At 35.8% G+C, this 21,207-nt stretch overlaps 1 protein-coding gene across 7 annotated transcripts in view; it reads right to left on the minus strand.

Annotated features, from left to right (window-relative positions):
• Positions 1–56: 56 nt before the first annotated feature.
• LOC113042314 (CD166 antigen homolog) overlaps positions 57–21,207 on the minus strand; it is a 23,526-nt gene continuing 2,375 nt past the window's right edge. The window contains exons 2-12 of one of the 7 annotated variants that reach the window (XM_026201073.1): positions 19,893–20,150; positions 19,454–19,783; positions 18,671–18,913; positions 16,843–17,142; positions 16,504–16,746; positions 10,959–11,258; positions 10,620–10,862; positions 6,989–7,231; positions 2,938–3,237; positions 2,599–2,841; positions 57–1,888 (exon numbers count right to left, since the gene is read on the minus strand). In XM_026201073.1, coding sequence (XP_026056858.1) covers positions 1,668–1,888; positions 2,599–2,841; positions 2,938–3,237; positions 6,989–7,231; positions 10,620–10,862; positions 10,959–11,258; positions 16,504–16,746; positions 16,843–17,142; positions 18,671–18,913; positions 19,454–19,783; positions 19,893–20,150 — 2,924 coding nt within the window. In that variant the 3' untranslated portion in view covers positions 57–1,667. Of the gene's footprint in view, positions 1,889–2,598; positions 2,842–2,937; positions 3,238–5,137; positions 6,438–6,988; positions 7,232–10,619; positions 10,863–10,958; positions 11,259–16,503; positions 16,747–16,842; positions 17,143–18,670; positions 18,914–19,453; positions 19,784–19,892; positions 20,151–21,207 lie in introns of those variants that run through there. The other 6 variants (XM_026201091.1, XM_026201099.1, XM_026201082.1 and 3 more) reach the window with 6 other exon arrangements.

Genomic DNA, 21,207 nt, shown 5'->3' on the forward strand with positions numbered 1-21,207 from the left:
TACATCTAAAATTACATTTTTTGTTTGTTTGTTTTTTTGCACAAGAGTGAAAACGATTCTATGGAAAGAATATTTATTTTATTAGATAAAACATTTTTCCTAAAATGTTCTCCACAAATTAATTTACAAATTCAAATGTCATGTGCTTATAAGGACAGATGGTATAAATTCCATACACAAATTTTAAAACCCACCAGAAATGGTGAGATTACATTCATATTGAGATTAAATGCATATAAATTCAGTGACATGATTAAAAAGATAGTTCAAACAAACAATTCGGTCATCATTAAATCATCCTCGTGTCGTTCCAAACTTGTGTGACTAAGTATTTTGTTGAACTGAAAAGTAGAATTTTTGAATCATCATAACACAATGATTTTCCATTCAACAGCGATTGATAGTGACCACACATCTCAAACTGAAAATAAACAAAACATGCATGTTTCCTTGGAATATGTAGTTGTATGGGCTACCTTTATGATGATGTTTTTTTTTCTTTTGAAGCTTTACAGTCATGGCAAAAATGAACAACATAAAAAGAAGGGGAAAAAAACAACAATAGCATGCAGGTTTTAGAACAACATGAGGGTGAGTATATGATGACAGAGCCGTCAAAACTATGCTTTCAACAACATTATACACCTTGAGCCATAAAACTGGCACACTTATTTAATCTCCAGCATCTCATGTTTTTACAGACTATGAGGCCTGAGAGAATTTTTCAGAAATCCATCCAAATATTTTCCCACAGGTTCACCATGAGACCCCTCAAACCTAAGCTTTCACTTCTTCACAGTCACCGTGTGCAATATTTCCAACCTCTAAAATGCGGATTCTATCAAGGGAATTTAAACTTTAAATGAAAAACTTGTTTAACAAAGTAAAAGACTCAACTATAGTGTCTTTCACAAGTTACATTTACATATGATCAGACTGAGCGAATGTTTTGCATATTTGACAAGCTGTCCAAAGAGATGGCTCAGATCTCCCAGAGAACTCCCCCCATATCCCAAACTGGGATAGGAATAGTTAGAAAGTGAGGAGCTGGGCCTGAAAACTATCATAAAACAGAGGTAAGTTGGCTGTATATTTACTATAATGCTTAATTGGTTGATTATCTAAACGTGCTCCTCCTGAAAATTGTTAATAGAACATAATTTCTTAATATATACTGTATATACTTGACAAAACACAAAAAATCAAACTGATCAATGTGCCAAAGACAAATACAGAAGAAAAGTCTTGTTAAACAATTTAAAAAGTGCCTTCCCTTAAATAGGCATACAAAGAAAATATTACTCAAATAATGTCACTTTGTAGTTGATGAACATTCACTTATGTCAAGATCTCCAGATCTGCAGACATCAGGTCCTTTCATTTGAAATTCATTCAGTATTTCATTTTCATCTGTTCTGTCAGATAGTTTCCTCTGGTCCATTAAACAGCAGACTGCTGGATACTGAAAAGTTCATTTTGTGATGTAATTAACAGTTACTCTGGATCTGGGAGTGAAGTGAATGAACAGGTGCTCCATAAAATAAAAACATTGAAGCCATGAAGAAATTAGCCCCAGAGTAGAGGCCTAAAAACTTCCATTGTCACAATCCCTTGTTAATTGTGGACTCTGTGATTCGGCAGTTGTAGCAAACCCAAGGATTCATAACCTAAGCAAGGATATCACTCTGAGAGAATTTCTTCATAGGAATAGGGCTGTGTTTGCCATTCTGTGCTATGTCTCCATTTTGTGCACTAGGCTTGGCATCCTTCAGGCTATAATGGCCCATCTTGGCTGTTTTGTAGTAGATAGAGTAGATGAAGATGAAGATGACTGAGATGAACACCACAGTGACTGCGATAAGTCCCGCTATTAAGGGCAGGTAATCCTCTGTGTCAAGAGAAATAAAGCACACCAAAAGATCAGACAAATAACACAGCCTAAACAGACAAGTGCTAAAATAGCTAATAAAAACAACAACAAAAAACATTTTACCATATCAGAAGCAAACAAGCAAAATGAAATGGTTACTCATAGCACATGTGTTTCAATGCATTTCAATGTTTCTCTTGCATCCTTTTTAATGATTTCGTAAATTTCATTCATTATGATTTCTGAACATTATGCATTTTATTTTTAAACAAGTGTCTGGCCTGATCAAACTTAAAGTTTTGAAAGATCTAGGGGTGCTCCGATCACGATCGGCCGATCGTTAATGCGCATCGCGTCAGTAAAGCCGGTTTTCTAATCAGCGATTAATTCCATCAGGTGCGTGATTTCACATAGAGCAGCTGTTATTACACAGAGCCGTTGTTAACTGAGAAGATGCACCAAAAAACGCTGAAAATGAAGTGGATTGGCGCATCTTCTCTTTTAACAACGGCTCTCTGTAGTAACAGCTGCTCTATGTGAAATCACGCACCTGATGGAATTAACCGCTGATTAGAAAACCGGCTTTATTGACGAGATGCGCATAATGATCGGCCGATCGTGATCGGAGCACCCCTAGAAAGATCCCCATATTTACTCATTTAAACTCCAAGAAAGCGGAAAGAGTTGGAAGTGTAAACCCCCAAAAAATGCAAAAAATGCATAATTACCTTTTAATACCATGTTTACTTGTCTGGTCGTCTTGCCAGCAGAATTCTCTGCAACGCAGGTCACATACTCAGGTGTTGACTCTGATATAGTAAGAACTTCATTATAAACTATATCATTTGTGCCGAGGATCCAGCTGATTGTTGGTTTTGGGTTTCCCTCGGCTTCACAAACAATCTCCTCTGAATATCCTCGAAACACAGGCACTACAGAGGGCAGTTTGTTCTCATTGATGATCGGTTCAACTACAGGAAAGAGCAAAGACAAAAACAGTTTTCGCATGATAATAATCAAGACCACTGAAATACCTGCTAAGAACGTGAACAAATGATTGTACATACAATGTACAGTAATGCTGAGATTTGCTGATTTCATTGTTGAAGTTCGTTGAGTTCCTTCTGCTTCTAGCTTTGCTTCACACCAGAAATGAGATCCATTATCAGCTTTGTCTGGGCGGATCTGGACTGTATATGTTAAAATGTCTGGAGTCTTGATGGTTTCAATGATGTTGTTTTTATTCTGTTTGTACCATCCCACATCAACAATCTTAAAAGGAGCCACATATTTAATCGAGCACTGGAGGTCATACTGCTCGCCCGCTATCATTGGTTCTGTGTGATTCACAGTTCTGATGGAAATATCTGGAAGACATATCAAGCATAACAGAGTAACTGAAATCCCATATTCTTCATATAAGTAAAAAAAAATTACAATTAAAAAAAAAACATATCCACGCTTAAGCTGACTGCTGTTTTGGCACAAGGTAGGTTTGTAGCTTGTGTGCTGCAGCTATTGCTTTTTGACCACAAAGAACCATCAACCATGTTTCAAAACAGAGTCACAATCTTGTGTAGTTTTCCCAGGGCACTTAGTTAAGTGAGTAACACCGTCAAGCCCAATACAAAAGCCTTTCCTTCCATTATGTGAACTAGAAACTTCCTATTTTGTGTTGTTATCAGTGTGGTATTTCCAGCGGCTGTGATGTTTTGCATTTCATGGACACATTTTCTCTAAATCCCTTCTAGCCTAAACTAGCTGGTTTAAACTGGACTCCCAACCAGGCAAACCTAGTGTTTAGCTGATTTAGCTGCACAGCCCCAAATCCCTCAAAAACTAGCCAGACCCGGGAGACCACCTAAGGACAGTAAACCAGCTTAGGCTGCTTGATTTAAGATGTTTAGCAGGACCCCAAACACAGTTGCACGTACGAGTTGTTCAAGCAAGAGGACAGTTTAACTGAAAATAAGCATGTTAACATTTGCCAGTAATCAAGGTGAAACAAAACTGTGATGTTTCCTCATAAATACTAGCTTCAGGAGACCCCTTACCTTCAGTCCGTGACGAAATTTTTAAAGACTAACTCTGCTGTCCATCTACAACTACTGCCAGACTGTGTCTGTGGTTAAACAGCTAAAAGCAGTCTGTTAATGAGAGCAAACACAGTGTATTTATATTGTTTGACGTTATTCTCTCACTATTTAAACAGTGTTACTGAGTCTTCTCAGAAGCGAGTCACAGCGGAAGAAATAACATACCAGGGCCTTTTAATCCCTCTTTAACTTATTTAAACCCCCTTTCTAAAGTTTAACACGGAAAACTGATCTGATAACATATAACTTTTTCTTCAGGATTGTTAAAAAATAACACTAGTTATAAAAATGTCCTACCACACAACGCGTAAGGCAGCAACAGCAGATCCAAAAACAGACATGTGAAGAGAATCCGATCGCGCCGAGCCGTCATTTTAAATGTAGCTGCGCTGTATCGAAAGCGTTTTAACCAGATAACGGTGTTTAACTGTTCAGGCAGTAACACAGCATACAGTCTCTGACCCTTCATTTATCGCAGGAAACCACTGCCCAGTCTTCCCCTCGCATAGCTGCCCGGTTCAGTTAATGTTATCCCTCCCCCACACATCTCTCTAAAAGTGCACGTTGCAACTTTATTCATTTGCACCCTTGTCACGACAAATCGGGGACTATAGAGATAGGGCTCATTCACCTGTCTTTTAGATAAAGTCTATTTGAACATCGCATTACGTCTTTAAAGACCAAAATGTGTCTCAAGATATGAGTCATACTGGACCCCCACAAACATTGGTCATGACTAATGCATACTTCCCTACTATACAGTATGCAGAAAGGAGCAGTCTGAAGACTAAGTACTCATGAATAGATGATCATTTCTCAGTGTGCAACCAGCGTCACTCACAAGCGTTCTTGTGATTCAGTTGTAACAGTAAACATTAACAGATCTGTTGTACCAGCAGGCAACACTCTGCAGGTCGAGCTGAATAGGGCATTCAGTAGTGTTCTTCAGTACCACGTGCTTTACAAATAATGAAGCTAGTATAGAATCAAAGCAGTGCACAAGTATATACAGCTAGTAGTAGTTCCAACAGTTTCACCCCCTAAAGCAATGTATCATACTTCTGACATGTTTGAAAGATGTATATCCACATGCAATGAAAACTAAGCTATTTTATTCTACACAAGAGTATGGTCCACAATTATGCCACCATTTTAAAACCATGCAGCCAGCCAAATTCCACTCTTTTTAATCTACATAACATAAAGTTTCAGTGTCAAAATAAATAAAGGTGAGACATAAGGTATTTCTACGACAACAGTCACTACAAACATTAGCATTAGCAAAGAGGTCAATGTGTCAGCCAGCAAAACAAACCAAAATACATGTACCGTTCAGCCTTACCAACTGGCAGCCAGTTTGACGCTTCAACTAATGCTATACACATACAAGCTTATGAACAATTATTTTAGCTAATGTAGAATACATCAGCCAGGTTTAGAGCTATATAAAACAATATATATTCAGTCTTTGCGAGTGACAAGAAAGTTTCAGGGGTGCAGTACCACTAAACTAACAGGTCTGGTTTATTCCCCCTGCGTTTCCCAATAGGAATTATGACCATCATTGCTAAGATCTTAAGCTAATGTAGAGCTACTGCATTCACAGTATTTCTTAAACTAAGTTTTAAAAATATATTTTCTATAATTTTACAGTACAAAATGAGTGAAAATAGAAATTCTTTAAAACTGTTTTCTCAAAAATGCATTTATTTATCATGTTTAACACTTGTGCACCAAATAAGACTTATATTATATGTGAATTCCATATAATAAATAGACTATATTCTACAAAAAATTAGATTCTATTTAAAGTGAGGCCTGAGACAATTTACATTCTTTGATCACAAAGTGATCATACAGCTTAGGAAAAGGAAACTCTTGTTCCAAATCCTAAAGTCGCCACAAAATTACAACCTCTAGTGCTTCAGTGTCTTTCTCAACATAGTTGTAATAATTATATATATCTATATAGCTGTATAAATATTAAAAATGATTAGTGTGCCTGAGATATACAATATAAGTTTTGCTTTTTTTAAGTGTATATATATATATACATACAATAATCCAATAAAAGCCTAATAAGGATGCTATTCAGCCATTTTTAGTTGATCAACATCCTCAGAAACCAGTGTTTGGCTGTGATACAGTGTGAAATACTAAGTGAAATAGCACTGGTCTGTATGATTTCACATCGAAATTTGATCCGACTGATCTGTCTGCAGACATTGAAGCTCAGAAGATAGACCCAGCATAGAGAGTGATAACCAAAGCAGACATATTGCTCTAACAGAGTTCATTCATGGGGACTTCATCCGCTAAGGGTTCTTTATGTGCTTTGGGCTCCTTCACATCATAACGGCCCGTCCTGGTTTTTTTTTTGTAGTAGGTGAAGTAGATGTAGATGAAGATGATGACTGAGATGGCCACCACTACAGCAGCAATAATGCCTAATATTATGGGTACGTAATTCTCTGTCAAAAATAAAAACAAATATATGAGTAAATCAGCTATTTAGTGAATGAAATCCAAGCAAGCAAAACTTGGGATTGATCTCTATCCTGCATTATGCTTTCAACATATTAAAAGTGGAGCATCTAATTTAATTAAGTCTAGGAAAATCCATGCAAGACAACAATGATGACGCAAGCCAAAACACTTAAATATAATAAGCCATAATGTGATCACAGTGACATTAACACTGCAAGATGAACAATACAAGACCAACAAACGAAACAGCTTCTGACAAAAGTGCAAATACTCTGTGAAAGGCCAAAACACTAACCACAAAAGAAGCCATGAATCTATCCTGACAACAAATTTTCATATTGTAAATAACCAAAAGAAACATTTTGTTTAATATCAGACCAGCAAATATGTATATGCATTAAAACATACAATTCTAAACAGTCAAAATTCCTTTTTGTAGTAATACTGTTAGTTTTACTAAAGCAAACTGAAACAAGCTCTTGGAAATTGCTAAAAAAAAAAAAAAAAAGAGAGAGAGACACAAATGCATAATTACCTTGTATGAACACTTTTACTTGTCTGGTCGTCTTGCCAGCAGAATTCTCTGCAACGCAGGACACATTCTCAGGTGTTGACTCTGATATAGTAAGAACTTCATTATAAACTATATCATTTGTGCCGAGGATCCAGCTGATTGTTGGTTTTGGGTTTCCCTCGGCTTCACAAACAATCTCCTTTGAATACCCTCGAAACACAGGCACTACAGAGGGCAATTTGGTCTCATTGATGATCGGTTTAACTACAGGAAAGAGCAAAGACAAAAAACTGCTTTCACAGTAAACAGAAACAGATCTATTGTACCAGCAGGCAACACTCCGCGGGTCGAGCTGAATAGTACGGTGACTGGGAGAGGACATGGTCGGGTCACTTAGTTTTGTCATGGCTTCAAGATATTAATTTGTGGGAAAATCATATTAACTCGTGGGAACTTCTTGTTATGTCGTGGAAAGATATTATTTTGTAAACAAAATCAATTTCTCGTGGCCATGACTTCTTATGTTAAGGGAACGACATGTTTTTCTCGTGGCCACGAGTTTAATTCCTAAACAAACAAGCATGACCATAGCAAACTGGGATTATTAGAAATGGATTGGTCAATATTTTATTTTGAATTAAGAAAATATTATATTAGTTATTATAGAAAATATTTTATTATTAGATTATTATATTAACCATATGCCTTGGCTACTGGACTTTATTAGATGCCAGTGGCGGCGCTAATGCAGTGCTTGACGGGACTATAGCCACATCACAAACTTACTTAGCCCTGGCACAAAACATAGTTTAATTTGTAAACACGCTCATTTATCATTTATCTGACAATTATGCCAGGGTTGTACCGATGATTCGCTCAGCAGTTCGGACTACCCTCTGTAGTCTTCTGAGGTCAGATTTAGAAGCTGAGCTGAACCAGACAGTTACTGAAGTACAGAGGATGGATTCGATGATGGCGGAGTAGAACTGTTTCAGCAGCTCCTGTGGCAGGTTAAACTTCCTCAGCTGGCAAAGGAAAAAAAAAACCTCTGCTGGGCCTTTTTCACAATGGAGTCAATGTGAATGTCCCACTTTAGGTCCTGAGAGATAGTGGTGCCAAGGAACCTGAATGACTCCACTGCAGTCACAGTGCTGTTCAAGATGAGTGGGGGGAGAGCAGGGGAGTTTCTCCTGAAGTCCACGATCATCTCCACTGTTTTGAGCGTGTCAAGCTCCAGGTTGTTGAGAGTGCACCAGACAGCCAGCTCTTTAACCTCCTGTGTGTAAGCAGACTCGTCACCTTCCTGATTGAGGCCGATGAGTGTGGCGTAATCTACAAACTTCAGGAGCTTGACAGAGGGGTCCTTAGATGTGCAATCGTTAGTGTACATGTTGGTGGTGGGAGAAGAGAAGAGAAGTGGAGAGAGAACGCAGCCCTGGGGAGCTCCGGTGCTGATTGTACGGGTGCTGGATGTGTATTTTCCCAGCCTCACTAGCTGCTGCCTGTCTGTCAGGAAGCTGTTGATCCACTGACAGACGGAGGTGGGCACGGAGAGCTGAGGTAGTTTGCACAGGAGAAGGTAGGGAATGATAGTGTTAAACGCTGAGCTGAAGTCCACAAATAGGATCCTAACACAAGTCTCTGGTCTGTCTATGTGTTGCAGAACATAATGCAGTCCAAGGTTTACTGCGTCGTCCACAGACCTGTTTGCTCTGTAGGCAAACTGCAAGGGTCCAGTGATGTCCATCAGGTGGGCCAGCACTAGTTTTTCAAATAACTTCATGACCACAGACGTTAAAGCCACAGGCCTGTAGTCATTTAGTCCTGTAAATCCTCATATGCACATTATTGCTGTTACTGTATTTGGGTGTTGTTGCAAAACTCAAATGTAAACTTTTCATGACTTTTCATTTTCAAATGTAAACTTTTTTCAGTTTTTAACTGACTAAAGTTATGACTACTGACTTTATATATTTGAACGTTTGATAGACGTGACGCCATTACGTCATCGCCAATGAAGTCATTACGTCGAGCGTAAAAGAACCGCTGAACCGTTTTTTTCAACCGGTTTATTGAATCGAACCGTCCGAAAGAACCGGTTTGTGGAAAATAATCGAACTTCCCATCACTACTGTATAGTAGTAGGCTATCATTTACAAAGGTATTCAGAACGTTAAGTAAAGATATGGAAATGAAGCAAAAACAATTTATATAAATGAATATAAAATATAACCAATAAAAATAGTCTAATAATAATAGCAATAATAATATACAAATATTATGGGGAAAAGACAATCAGTTAATGGACAAAACTGTAGGGTGGATAAAAATTTTTTCTTATATAATGCACTTTATGTAACATTTATTCATGATAAACTTCATTTGGAAGCTGACTATAACAGATAATAAGGTAGCCAAGGCATATAGTTAATATAACAATATAATACATTTGCTGTAAGAAATCAAATACACTGCTCGACAATAATCATTTGTAAACAATATTTTTTTCCTAATGGCAATTTTATGATTGTTTTATATAGGCTACTACATTTACTTAGTTAATATTTAAATTTTCTGCACAGAATAAGGTAGAAAATATACTTCCTACCTTTCTACTAACGCTCCTTTCATGCATCTGATTATCAGATAAAGCTTGCGCTCTTATTTCAAGGTTGTTGTTAATGCTGTGGTTATAAGCATTGTTAAAACATATTTATCATTCAATGGAACTGTGCGTATGATTTAGACACTTACATCTCTGCTCCATACATGCAATAAATAAGCAGCTTTCGACTGCTCAGGTAATGCCGTCATTAAGATGCAGAGAGCCATTGACAAGCTACATAAAAGTAAAGCTACTTCACTTTAGTATAACTGGCCAGAGAGATCACACGTCATCAGCTGCGTCAGAGACGAACAATGTAAAATTAACAGAATTCATTTGTGACTCTGTTCGCAATGACAGTCACAGGTGGTAGCGTAAACAGTGGAGTGCGTGAAGGATAGATGCAAGGCACGAACACTGTTCAAGGTCTCCATTAAATTTCTGCATGTAGTAATTTAATGTATATATTTTGAAAGCATTGAAACGCTATAGAAATCACGATTCATTCAATTCTTAGCGTTTTAAATCGATTACTGTCCGAGATCGGTGATTCATGATTCAAACATCATGTTTCAAGATCGATGCATATGAATCGTCAGGGTTCATTTCAACATATTAAAAGTGGAGCATCTAATTTAATTAAGTCTAGGAAAATCCATGCAAGACAACAATTATGACGCAAGCCAAAACACTTAAATATAATAAGCCATAATGAGATCATAGTGACATTAACACTGCAAGATGAACAATACAAGACCAACAAACCAAACAGCTTCTTACAAAAGTGCAAATACTCTGCGAAAGGCCAAAAACACTAACCACAAAAGAAGCCATGAATCTATCCTGACAACATTTTCTCGTGATAATTAGCATATTTAATATAACCAAAATAAACATTTTGTTTAATATCAGACCAGCAAATAAATATATATAAAAATTCAATTCTAAACAGTCACAATTCCTTTTGTAGTATTACTGTTAGTTTTACTAAAGCAAGTTTTAACAGCTGTTGTAAAAAAAGAAAATGACACACAAATGCATAGTTACCTTGTATGAACACTTTCACTTTTCTGGTCGTCTTGCCAACAGAATTCTCTGCAACGCAGGACACATACTCAGGTGTTGACTCTGATATAGTAAGAGTTTCATTATTAACTGTATAATTTGTGCCGAGGATCCAGATGATTGTTGGTTTTGGGTTTCCCTCGGCTTCACAAACAATCTCCTCTGAATATCCTCGAAACACAGGCACTACGGAGGGCAGTTTGGTCTCATTGATGATCGGTTTAACTACAGGAAAGAGCAAAGACAAAAACAGTTTTCGCATGATAATAATCAAGACCACTGAAATACCTGCTAAGAACTTGAACGAATGATTGTACATACAATGTACAGTAATGCTGAGATTATCTGATTTCATTGTTGAAGTTCGTTGAGTTCCTTCTGCTTCTAGCTTTGCTTCACACCAGAATTGAGATCCATTATCAGCTCTGTCTGGGCGGATCTGGACTTTGTATGTTAAAATGTCTGGAGTCTTGATGGTTTCAATGATGTTGTTTTTATTCTGTTTGTACCATCCCACATCAACAATCTTAAAAGGAGCCACATATTTAATCGAGCACTGGAGGTCATACTGCTCGCCCGCTATCATTGGTTCTGTGTGATTCACTGTGCTGATGGAAATATCTGGAAGACATATCAAGCATAACAGAGAAACTGAAATCCAATATTCTTCAAATAAGTACTTTTTTTTTTTATAAAACTTTATAAACATATTAACCATGTTTCAAAACAGAGTCACAATCTTGTGTAGTTTTCCCAGGGCACTTAGTTAAGTGAGTAACACCGTCAAGCCCAATACAAAAGCCTTTCCTTCCATTCTGTGAACTAGAAACTTCCTATTTTGTATTGTTATCAGTGTGGTATTTCCAGCGGCTGTGATGTTTTGCATTTCATGGACACATTTTCTCTAAATCCCTTCTAGCCTAAACTAGCTGGTTTAAACTGGACTCCCATGCAGGCAAACCTAGTGTTTAGCTGATTTAACTGCACAGCCCCAAATCCCTCAAAAACTAGCCAGACCCGGGAGACCACCTAAGGACAGTAAACCAGCTTAGGCTGCTTGATTTAAGATGTTTAGCAGGACCCCAAACACAGTTGCATGTAAGAGTTGTTCAAGCAAGAGAACAGTTTAACTGAAAATAAGCATGAAAACATTTGCCAGTAATCAAGGTGATAACGCAGCGACAGCAGATCCAAAAAGAGACACGTGAAGAGAATTTGAGAATACTTTTCTCGAAATAATGAGATATTTTCTTTTTAAAACCTCATCTTTTTTCTTTAAAATGACATCTTTTCTCGTAATAATTTGATGTTTTCTTGTTATAAATTTTTTTTTTCATAATAACGAGATATGTAATAAAAATAATATAATTATGTTGTAAAAACTGCATTTTTTTCTCATTATGACAACATATTATGTCATAAAAACTATGTTTTCCTGTTATTATGTACGGTGACGCATTGTTGCAATACGCATATAATTTTGTCCACTCATTTATGTCGTAATAACAAGATGTTATGTTGTTTTAATGTAATCTTTTTTTGTTAAAACGACATATTTTCTCATAATAATTAGATGTTTTCTCATTAAAACAAAATATTTTCTCATAATAATGAGATATGTCGTAAAAACAATATAACTGCCGTAAAAACACTATCTTTTTCTTGTTATAACAACTGTATTGTGTAATAAAAAACTATATGCTTTCCCGTTATTAGCAGCATCATGAATAGAGGATAATTTGTGAGTGTGCAACCAGAGCATCACTCATAAGTGTTCTTGTGACTCAATTGTAGTAGTAAACACAAACAGATCTGTTGTACCAGCAGGCAACACTCCGCGGGTCGAGCTGGATAGTACGGTGACTGGGAGAGGACATGGTCAGTTCACTTAGTTTTGTCATGGCCACAAGACATTATTTTGTGGATCGTCATATTAACTCGCGGGAACATCATATTATGTTCATGCAATGGCAATGCACCACCCTTAGAGTTTATCTGAGGATAGTGTAAGATGAATTCAACAGATCACACGCACCTGCAGCGCTTCTGTGAATGGAGAAAACAGAAAAACCATAGGCTTACATAAAAAGGAATATAGGCATATACACTAAATATATTTAACTTAAATCATATTGACAGATTAACGAAATGAAAGAAAAAATGTGTTATAGTGCAAAGATGTTTTGCTTATTTTTTACCAACCAGCGTTGGTATGACCAACGCGCTGACACAACTTCATTTTGCCATATTGAAGCCTGTTCATTATCAAAATAAAACAGTTAAAGGAACAAATAAAAAGTTGCACCGCTTCATTGTACAAAATGTTGCGTTCAGCTTTACCGCGCCTCACTGAGCCGATGTGAAGGATTATGTTTTATGTCCATGAAAGTACAATTACTATATACTAAATCATATTTTAACATCCAGATATGCAAGGAACATGGAAACATTTGATTTGTGCCGAATGAGAGAAGTAGACATCACTTTCACCTTAAATTAATTTGTTTTTGGATTGACGTTTTAGCCTAAACGTCATAGGATTTGTTTTTATTATGTTTGTAAACATTTTACTTTAGACTACAGGCATTTTAGCCTTCATTATTTTGGAAAGTAATAGGGCTAATAAAATGCGACGTGAGCTGTGACTTAAGTTTTTTTTTCAAAACGCAAACTTATACAAGTGATTTAAAAAAAAAAAAAAGATATTTAAAAATGCAGCAAACATTTTTAAATATCTTAAAAATACTTTGATGTCTTTTAAGTGTTGATGTTTTTTTTTTTTTTTTTTTTTAAGTAGCTTACATTTGGCCAAAATCTAGAGAATATGATGCTGTTTTTTTTTTTTTTTTTCAGTTTTTAAGCCGTTTATAATTATGGTCTATTAATTAGCCAAAATAAAATGAAATATATAGTCAATTTTAAATTCATTCCAGCAAAAATTGCAGTCAGTATAATCAAAGCTTTATTTGCATTTTGAGAATTTACAGTAGGCTATTATTTACAAAAGTATTCAGAACGTTAAGAAAAGAGATTGAAACGAAGCAACAACAACAACAACAACAAAAATATATGCATATATATATATATATATATATATGCATATATATATATATATATATGAATATAAAATATAACCAATAAAAATTATCTAATAATAATAAAAATAATAATAAAATACAAATATTACGGAAAAGGACAATCAGTTAATGGTCAAAATTTCTTATTATATGCACTTTATGTAAGATTTATTCATGATAATCTTCATTTGAATGCTGACTAGCACACATAATAAAGTCCGGTAGCCAAGGCATATGGCTAATATAATGATTTAATAATAAAATATTTTCTATGATATTTTCTTAATTCAAAATAAAATATTAATGAATCCATCTCTGATAATCCCGGGTTGCAATGGTCGCGCAGGTTTGTATACAAATGAAACTCAAACATGTCGTTTCCTCAACATAGCATCTCGAGGCCACAACATAAGGATGCCTTTACCTCGACAAAATGATCTCGAGGCCACAACATAATATGATGTTCCCATGAGTTAATATGACATTCCCACGAATTAATATCTCGTGGCCACGACAAAACTAAGTGACCCGACCATGTCCTCTCCCAGGCACCGTAGAATAGGGCATTCAGTAGTGTTCTTCAGTAACTTGTGTTTTACAAATAATGAAGCTAGAATCAAAGTAGTGCACAAGTAGATACAGCTAGTAGTAGTTCCAAGTAACAGTTTCACCCCCTAAAGCAATGTATCATACTTCTGACATGTTTGAAATGATGTACATCCACATGCAATGAAAACTAAGCTATTTTATTCTACACAAGAGTATGGTCCACAATTATGCCACCATTTAAAAACAGACAGCCAAATTCCACTCTTTTTAATATCTTCATTACTTTTTAACAAGTTTCAGTGTCAAAATGAACAAGGGTGAGTCATAAGGCATTTCTATGACAACAGTCACTACAAACATTAGCATTAGCAAAGATGTCAATGTGTCAGCCAGCAAAACAAACCAAAATACATGTACCGTTCAGCTTTACCAACTAGCAGCTAGTTTGACGCTTGGACTAATGCTATACACATACAAGCTTCTGAGCAATTATTTTAGCTAATGTATAATACATCAGCCAGGTTTAGAGCTATATAAAACAATATATATTCAGTCTTTGCGAGTGACAAGAAAGCTTCAGGGGTGCAGTACCACTAAACTAACAGGTCTGGTTTATTCCCCCTGCGTTTCCCAATAGGAATTATGACCATCATTGCTAAGATCTTAAGCTAATGTAGAGCTACTGCATCCACAGTATTTTTTAAAACTTAGCATAGTTTTAAAAAATATACTTTCTATCATTTTATATACAAAATAAGTGAAAATAGAAATGTTGTGAAATTCTTTAAAGCGGTTTTCTCAAAAATGCATTTATTTATCATGTTTAACACTTGTGCACCAAATAAGACTTATATTATATGTGAATTCCATATGTTATGTCCAAGACATATTGCATGCTGTGGATGTGTTCCCTATTGTCTCCTCTCTAACAGGATTGGTCCAAGGCTTAATGAGGGACTGCCAGGGGTTGGACCAGACACAGGACCTGTGTTATAAATTCCCCCAAGGAATCTCGCTGGAGGGCATGCTCTCCCTTTTTGCTCTCACTTTTTTTTTTGATGCTAGCTGTGATCATTGTGCTGTGTGTCTCTCTTTGATAGGACATGCTGGCTCCTGTGTGTTAGACGGTAGGGAAATTGCCGTTAGATCTTAAGTCTTTAACAGAGTGCTTTTAGCCATATGTGCTTGGAGAGCTTTATGTCTTGAACAATAATCCAATAAAAGCCTAATAAGGATGCTATTCAGCCATTTTTAGTTGATCAACATCCTCAGAAACCAGTATTTGGCTGTGATACAGTGATTGTCAGCTGGATCTGAGAGTGAAGTGAAATAGCACTGGTCTGTATGATTTCACATCGAAATTTGATCCCACTGATCTGTCTGCAGACATTGAAGCTCAGAAGATGGATCCAGCTTAGAGAGTCATAACCAAAGCAGACATATTGCTCTAACAGAGTTCCTTCTTGGGGAGTTCATGCGCTAAGAGTTCTTTAAGTGTTTTGGCATCCTTCACATCATAACGGCCCGTCCTGGTTTTTTTGTAGAAGGTCAAGTAGATGAGGATGAGGATGATGACTACCACCACTACAGCAGCAATAATGCCTAATATTCTGGGTATGTAATTCACAGTGTCTAAAAAAAATCAGAATAAAAAAAAATATATATATGAGTAAATCAGCTATTTAGTGAATGAAATCCGAGCAAGCAAAACTTGGGATTGATCTCTATCCTGCATTATGCTTTCAACATATTAAAAGTGGAGCATCTTATTTAAATAAGTCTAGGAAAATCCATGCAAGACAACAATGATGACGCAAGCCAAAACACTTAAATATAATAAGCCATAATGTGATCACAGTGACATTAACACTGCAAGATGAACAATACAAGACCAACAAACCAAACAGCTTCTAACAAAAGTGCAAATACTCTGTGGAAGGCCAAAACACTAACCACAAAAGAAGCCATGAATCTATCCTGACAACATACTATTAAATTGTTTTCTCGTGATAATTTGCACATTTAATATAACCAAAATAAACATTTTGTTTAATATCAGACCAGCAAATATATATATATATATATATATATATATATATATATATATATATATATATATATATACACAAATTCAATTCTAAACACTCACAATTCCTTTTGTAGTATTACTGTCAGTTTTACTAAAGCAAGTTTCAACAGCTGTTGTAAAAAAAGAAAATGACACACAAATGCATAGTTACCTTGAATGAACACTTTCACTTTTCTGGTCGTCGTGCCAACAGAATTGTTTGCAACGCAGGACACATACTCAGGTGTTGACTCTGATATAGTAAGAGTTTCATTATTAACTGTATAATTTGTGCCGAGGATCCAGATGATTGTTGGTTTTGGGTTTCCCTCGGCTTCACAAACAATCTCCTCTGAATATCCTCGAAACACAGGCACTGTGGAGGGCAGTTTGGTCTCATTGATGATCGGTTTAACTACAGGAAAGAGCAAAGACAAAAACAGTTTTCGCATGATAATAATCAAGACCACTGAAATACCTGCTAAGAACGTGAACAAATGATTGTACATACAATGTACAGTAATGCTGAGATTTGCTGATTTCATTGTTGAAGTTCGTTGAGTTCCTTCTGCTTCTAGCTTTGCTTCACACCAGAATTGAGATCCATTATCAGCTCTGTTTGGGCGGATCTGGACTGTATATGTTAAAATGTCTGGAGTCTTGATGGTTTCAATGATGTTGTTTTTATTCTGTTTGTACCATCCCACATCAACAATCTTAAAAGGAGCCACATATTTAATCGAGCACTGGAGGTCATACTGCTCGCCCGCTATCATTGGTTCTGTGTGATTCACAGTGCTGATGGAAATATCTGGAAGACATATCAAGCATAACAGAGTAACTGTAACTTTTAAAAAAAAAACATATCCACGCTTAAGCTGACTGCTGTTTTGGCACAAGGTAGGTTTGTAGCTTGTGTGCTGCAGCTATTGCTTTTTGACCACAAAGAACCATCAACCATGTTTCAAAACAGAGTCACAATCTTGTGTAGTTTTCCCAGGGCACTTAGTTAAGTGAGTAACACTGTCAAGCCCAATACAAAAGCCTTTCCTTCCATTCTGTGAACTAGAAACTTCCTATTTTGTGTTGTTATCAGTGTGGTATTTCCAGCGGCTGTGATGTTTTGCATTTCATGGACACATTTTCTCTAAATACCTTCTAGCCTAAACTAGCTGGTTTAAACTGGACTCCCAGCCAGGCAAACCTAGTGTTTAGCTGATTTAACTGCACAGCCCCAAATCCCTCAAAAACTAGCCAGACCCGGGAGACCACCTAAGGACAGTAAACCAGCTTAGGCTGCTTGATTTAAGATGTTTAGCAGGACCCCAAACACAGTTGCACGTACGAGTTGTTGAAGCAAGAGAACAGTTTAACTGAAAATAAGCATGTTAACATATGGCAGTAATCAAGGTGAAACAAAACTGTGATGTTTCCTCATAAATACTAGCTTCAGGAGACCCCTTACCTTCAGTCTAATGGTGATGAAATATAATTATCTTTTAATCTACAGTATATCAGCAACTACTACCAGACTGTGGCTGTGGTTAAACAGCTAAATGCAGTCTATTAATGATAGCAAACACAGTGTGTTTATCTTGTTTGACAACATTATTCTATCACTATTTAAAACGTGTGTATGGCGACTCAAGTAGTGCGGCACAATTTAATTTCTAATTGTAAAATTACAATTATGGATGCCACAATTACGTAATCGTTCAAGGCGGCAATTAATTATTAAAAGTCTACCTTTGTTATTCTGCATGCTTAAAATGCATTTTCTTTCTTTCTACATTATCTTAAGGATTTTTCCTATTATTTTAATTTTAGTTTTAGTATAACATTATAATACCATTCATGTTTAAAAATATATATAATTTAAAGAAGAAACCATCATCCTTTCAACATATTAAAAGTGAAGCAACTAATTTGAATAAGTCTAGAAAAATCCACACAAGACGACAATGAAAACGCAAGCCAAAACACTTAAATATGATAAGCCATAATGTGATCACAGTGACAAGATGAACAATTCAAGACCAACAAACAAAACATCTTCTAACAAAAGTTAAAATACTCTGTGAAAGGCCAAAAACACTAACCACTAAAGAAGCCATGAATCTACAGTATCCTGACAACATAATATTAAATTACTTCTCATGATAATTTGCATATTTAATATGACCAGTAAAAAAAAAAAAATTCAACTCTGAAACAGTAAAAATCTGTAATACTACTTTATGTAGTAATACTGTCAGTTTTAATAAACCAAATTGAAACAGCTGTTGGAAATTGCTGAAATAAATAAATAAATAAATGACACACAAATGCATATTAGTTACCTTGTATGAACACTGTAAAATTTCTGGTGGTCGTGCCAACAGAATTCTCTGCAACGCAGGACACATACTCAGGTGTTGACTCTGATATAGTAAGAACTTCATTATAAACTATATCATTTGTGCCGAGGATCCAGCTGATTGTTGGTTTTGGGTTTCCCTCGGCTTCACAAACAATCTCCTCTGAATATCCTCGAAACACAGGCACTACGGAGGGCAGTTTGGTCTCATTGATGATCGGTTTAGCTACAGGATGGAGCCAAAAACACACAGGTTCAGAGCTTTTGCATCTGCATTCTGCATCTTAAATTTCTTATGTTAATCAATATTCATTTTAATCTTGTAGTTTTCAAGAAAATTACCCAACTTAGATATTTGACTAGAAAAAGTCACATGCTGCATCTGATCCCTATTACTACAAAACTTGCTGAGTCTGCTTGATTTGGACGTTAACATATTAACAAAGATTAATCATAGGAGCTAATAGATCTTACCCTTACGAAAGGAAAATATATTTACCAATATATTTCTTAAAATATATTGTGATATATTGTAATATATTATTTTCCCTTTTTATTTCTAATATTTTATATATTTGAATACATTTACTAATATATTGATGACACATATAGTATATAATATATTGCAAAATATACAAATGATTGGCGCTTTCAATATATTGCAATATATTGGAAAAAATAAATATATATAAGAATATATGCCTAATATATTACATGATATTTTCCAATATACTGCAATATATTTTTGTTTCATAAGGGTACTTACAATATACAGTAATGCTGAGAAAGTCTGATGTTTTATTTGGAGGATATTGAGGTCCTTCTGCTCCCAGATCCAGCTCTGCTTCACATCTGTATTGAGCTCCATCATCATCTCTGTCTGGACGGATCAGGAGTAAGACGGTTTCGTTCACTGGAGTCCTGCTATACTTGATGGCATTGGTTTGATCCAGCAGAGTCTGTCCTTTATACCATTTGACAGTGAGATTGTGAACAGGAGCAACATTTTGAACATCACACTGGAGCTCATACTGCTGTCCCTCTATCATTGGTCCTGTGCGTTTCACAATGCTGATCGACACATTGTCTGGAGTCTCTGTGGAGGAAGATTTACAAACTCTGAAATCTGCAGTGATGAATGTACATTCATTATATATTTATGAGAATGAAAAGACAAAAAAAAAATCAATAACAGAGAAACTGACTGTAAATAATGACTGGGAGCTCTATTAAACACTGTCTCTCATAGTTTATGTAGCAGGATGGCTGTATCTCCCATTCTGTCAGGTGTGACACTCTCCATATGATCAGACTGTTACTGGTTTTGGGCACTGCTCCTTCACTGGATTCCCATCCCATCCCTTTATGTGAGACTGAAGTGCTACAGTTAACTGCTACAGAACCGTTGTATCTCACAACAACACGCTGCTGGCTGAGCTGAACAGGACATTCAGCTTGTGCACCTGTTAAACACATTGAAGAGTAGGCTGTGATTTACAGTATTTTAATAACTTATAATGTTACAAGAAACAAAATTCATATTACTAATCTGACAACATATCAGCAATAATGCCAAGGATTTCCCCCCAAACATTTATATATATTTTCAGTTGACTTGACAAACTATACAAAATCACAATGTACTTTTAAAATGTATGTATACATGTATGCACACAGTGTTTTTAAAGTAAAGTTACTGCCATTCAATTTTCTTTTTAATGCACTTAACTTGAAACTTTAATTTGCATGGTTTGTTTTTATACATCTGACCTTAAATTAATCCTTAATGGTACTAGTCTAAAACTAGTCTTAATGGTAAATCAATGTCTTATCTATAATAAACTTTCAATAGTGCCTTTTAAAAGCAACTTCTCAAAGTGCTTCACAAGAATATGATCAAATAGGACATACAATTGAACAAACAATGCATTGACGTAAGTGAAATACAGACAAAGGTATAAAACCAAACAAAAGCTAACTATCAAAAGTTTAACAAATAACTAAAAATTAAGAAAATGACAAAATAAACAGGTAAAGCTTTCAAACATATATGTATGTATGTGTGTATGTTTTCGGGGAATATTAAAAAATATAAGGGATTTTGCTTGCCTTATCTCCAAAGTTTTGGAGAAACTGAAGAAAATCCCTGATCACCCATAGATTTTGAAAGAGTACACTGAACAATTAATAAGCCAAATTCAGAGGAGCGGAGATCATGCACTTGTGTGTAGGGAGTTAAAAACTCAGAGAGAGGTATCAAACCATGCAGGACCTTATAAGCATGCAAATTTTAAACTCAACGAAATCTAATGTGGGAGACTGATGTTTTTGGGGGAGATTGAATAGGGTTAATGTAAAGACTGATGTGGAGTAATACATCATAAATTATTGTTACAGCATTAATAGTGAACGTGTGTGTGATAATTTGCTTTCAGCTTACTGTTGATCATACCAAACTGAAACCTTACCAAAGAAGCTCACTAAAATCACCAAAAGCTTAGTCACACTAAGATATTTTTT

The sequence above is a fragment of the Carassius auratus genome, chromosome 3 (genome assembly GCF_003368295.1).
Source record: "Carassius auratus strain Wakin chromosome 3, ASM336829v1, whole genome shotgun sequence".
NCBI lineage: Eukaryota > Metazoa > Chordata > Actinopteri > Cypriniformes > Cyprinidae > Carassius > Carassius auratus.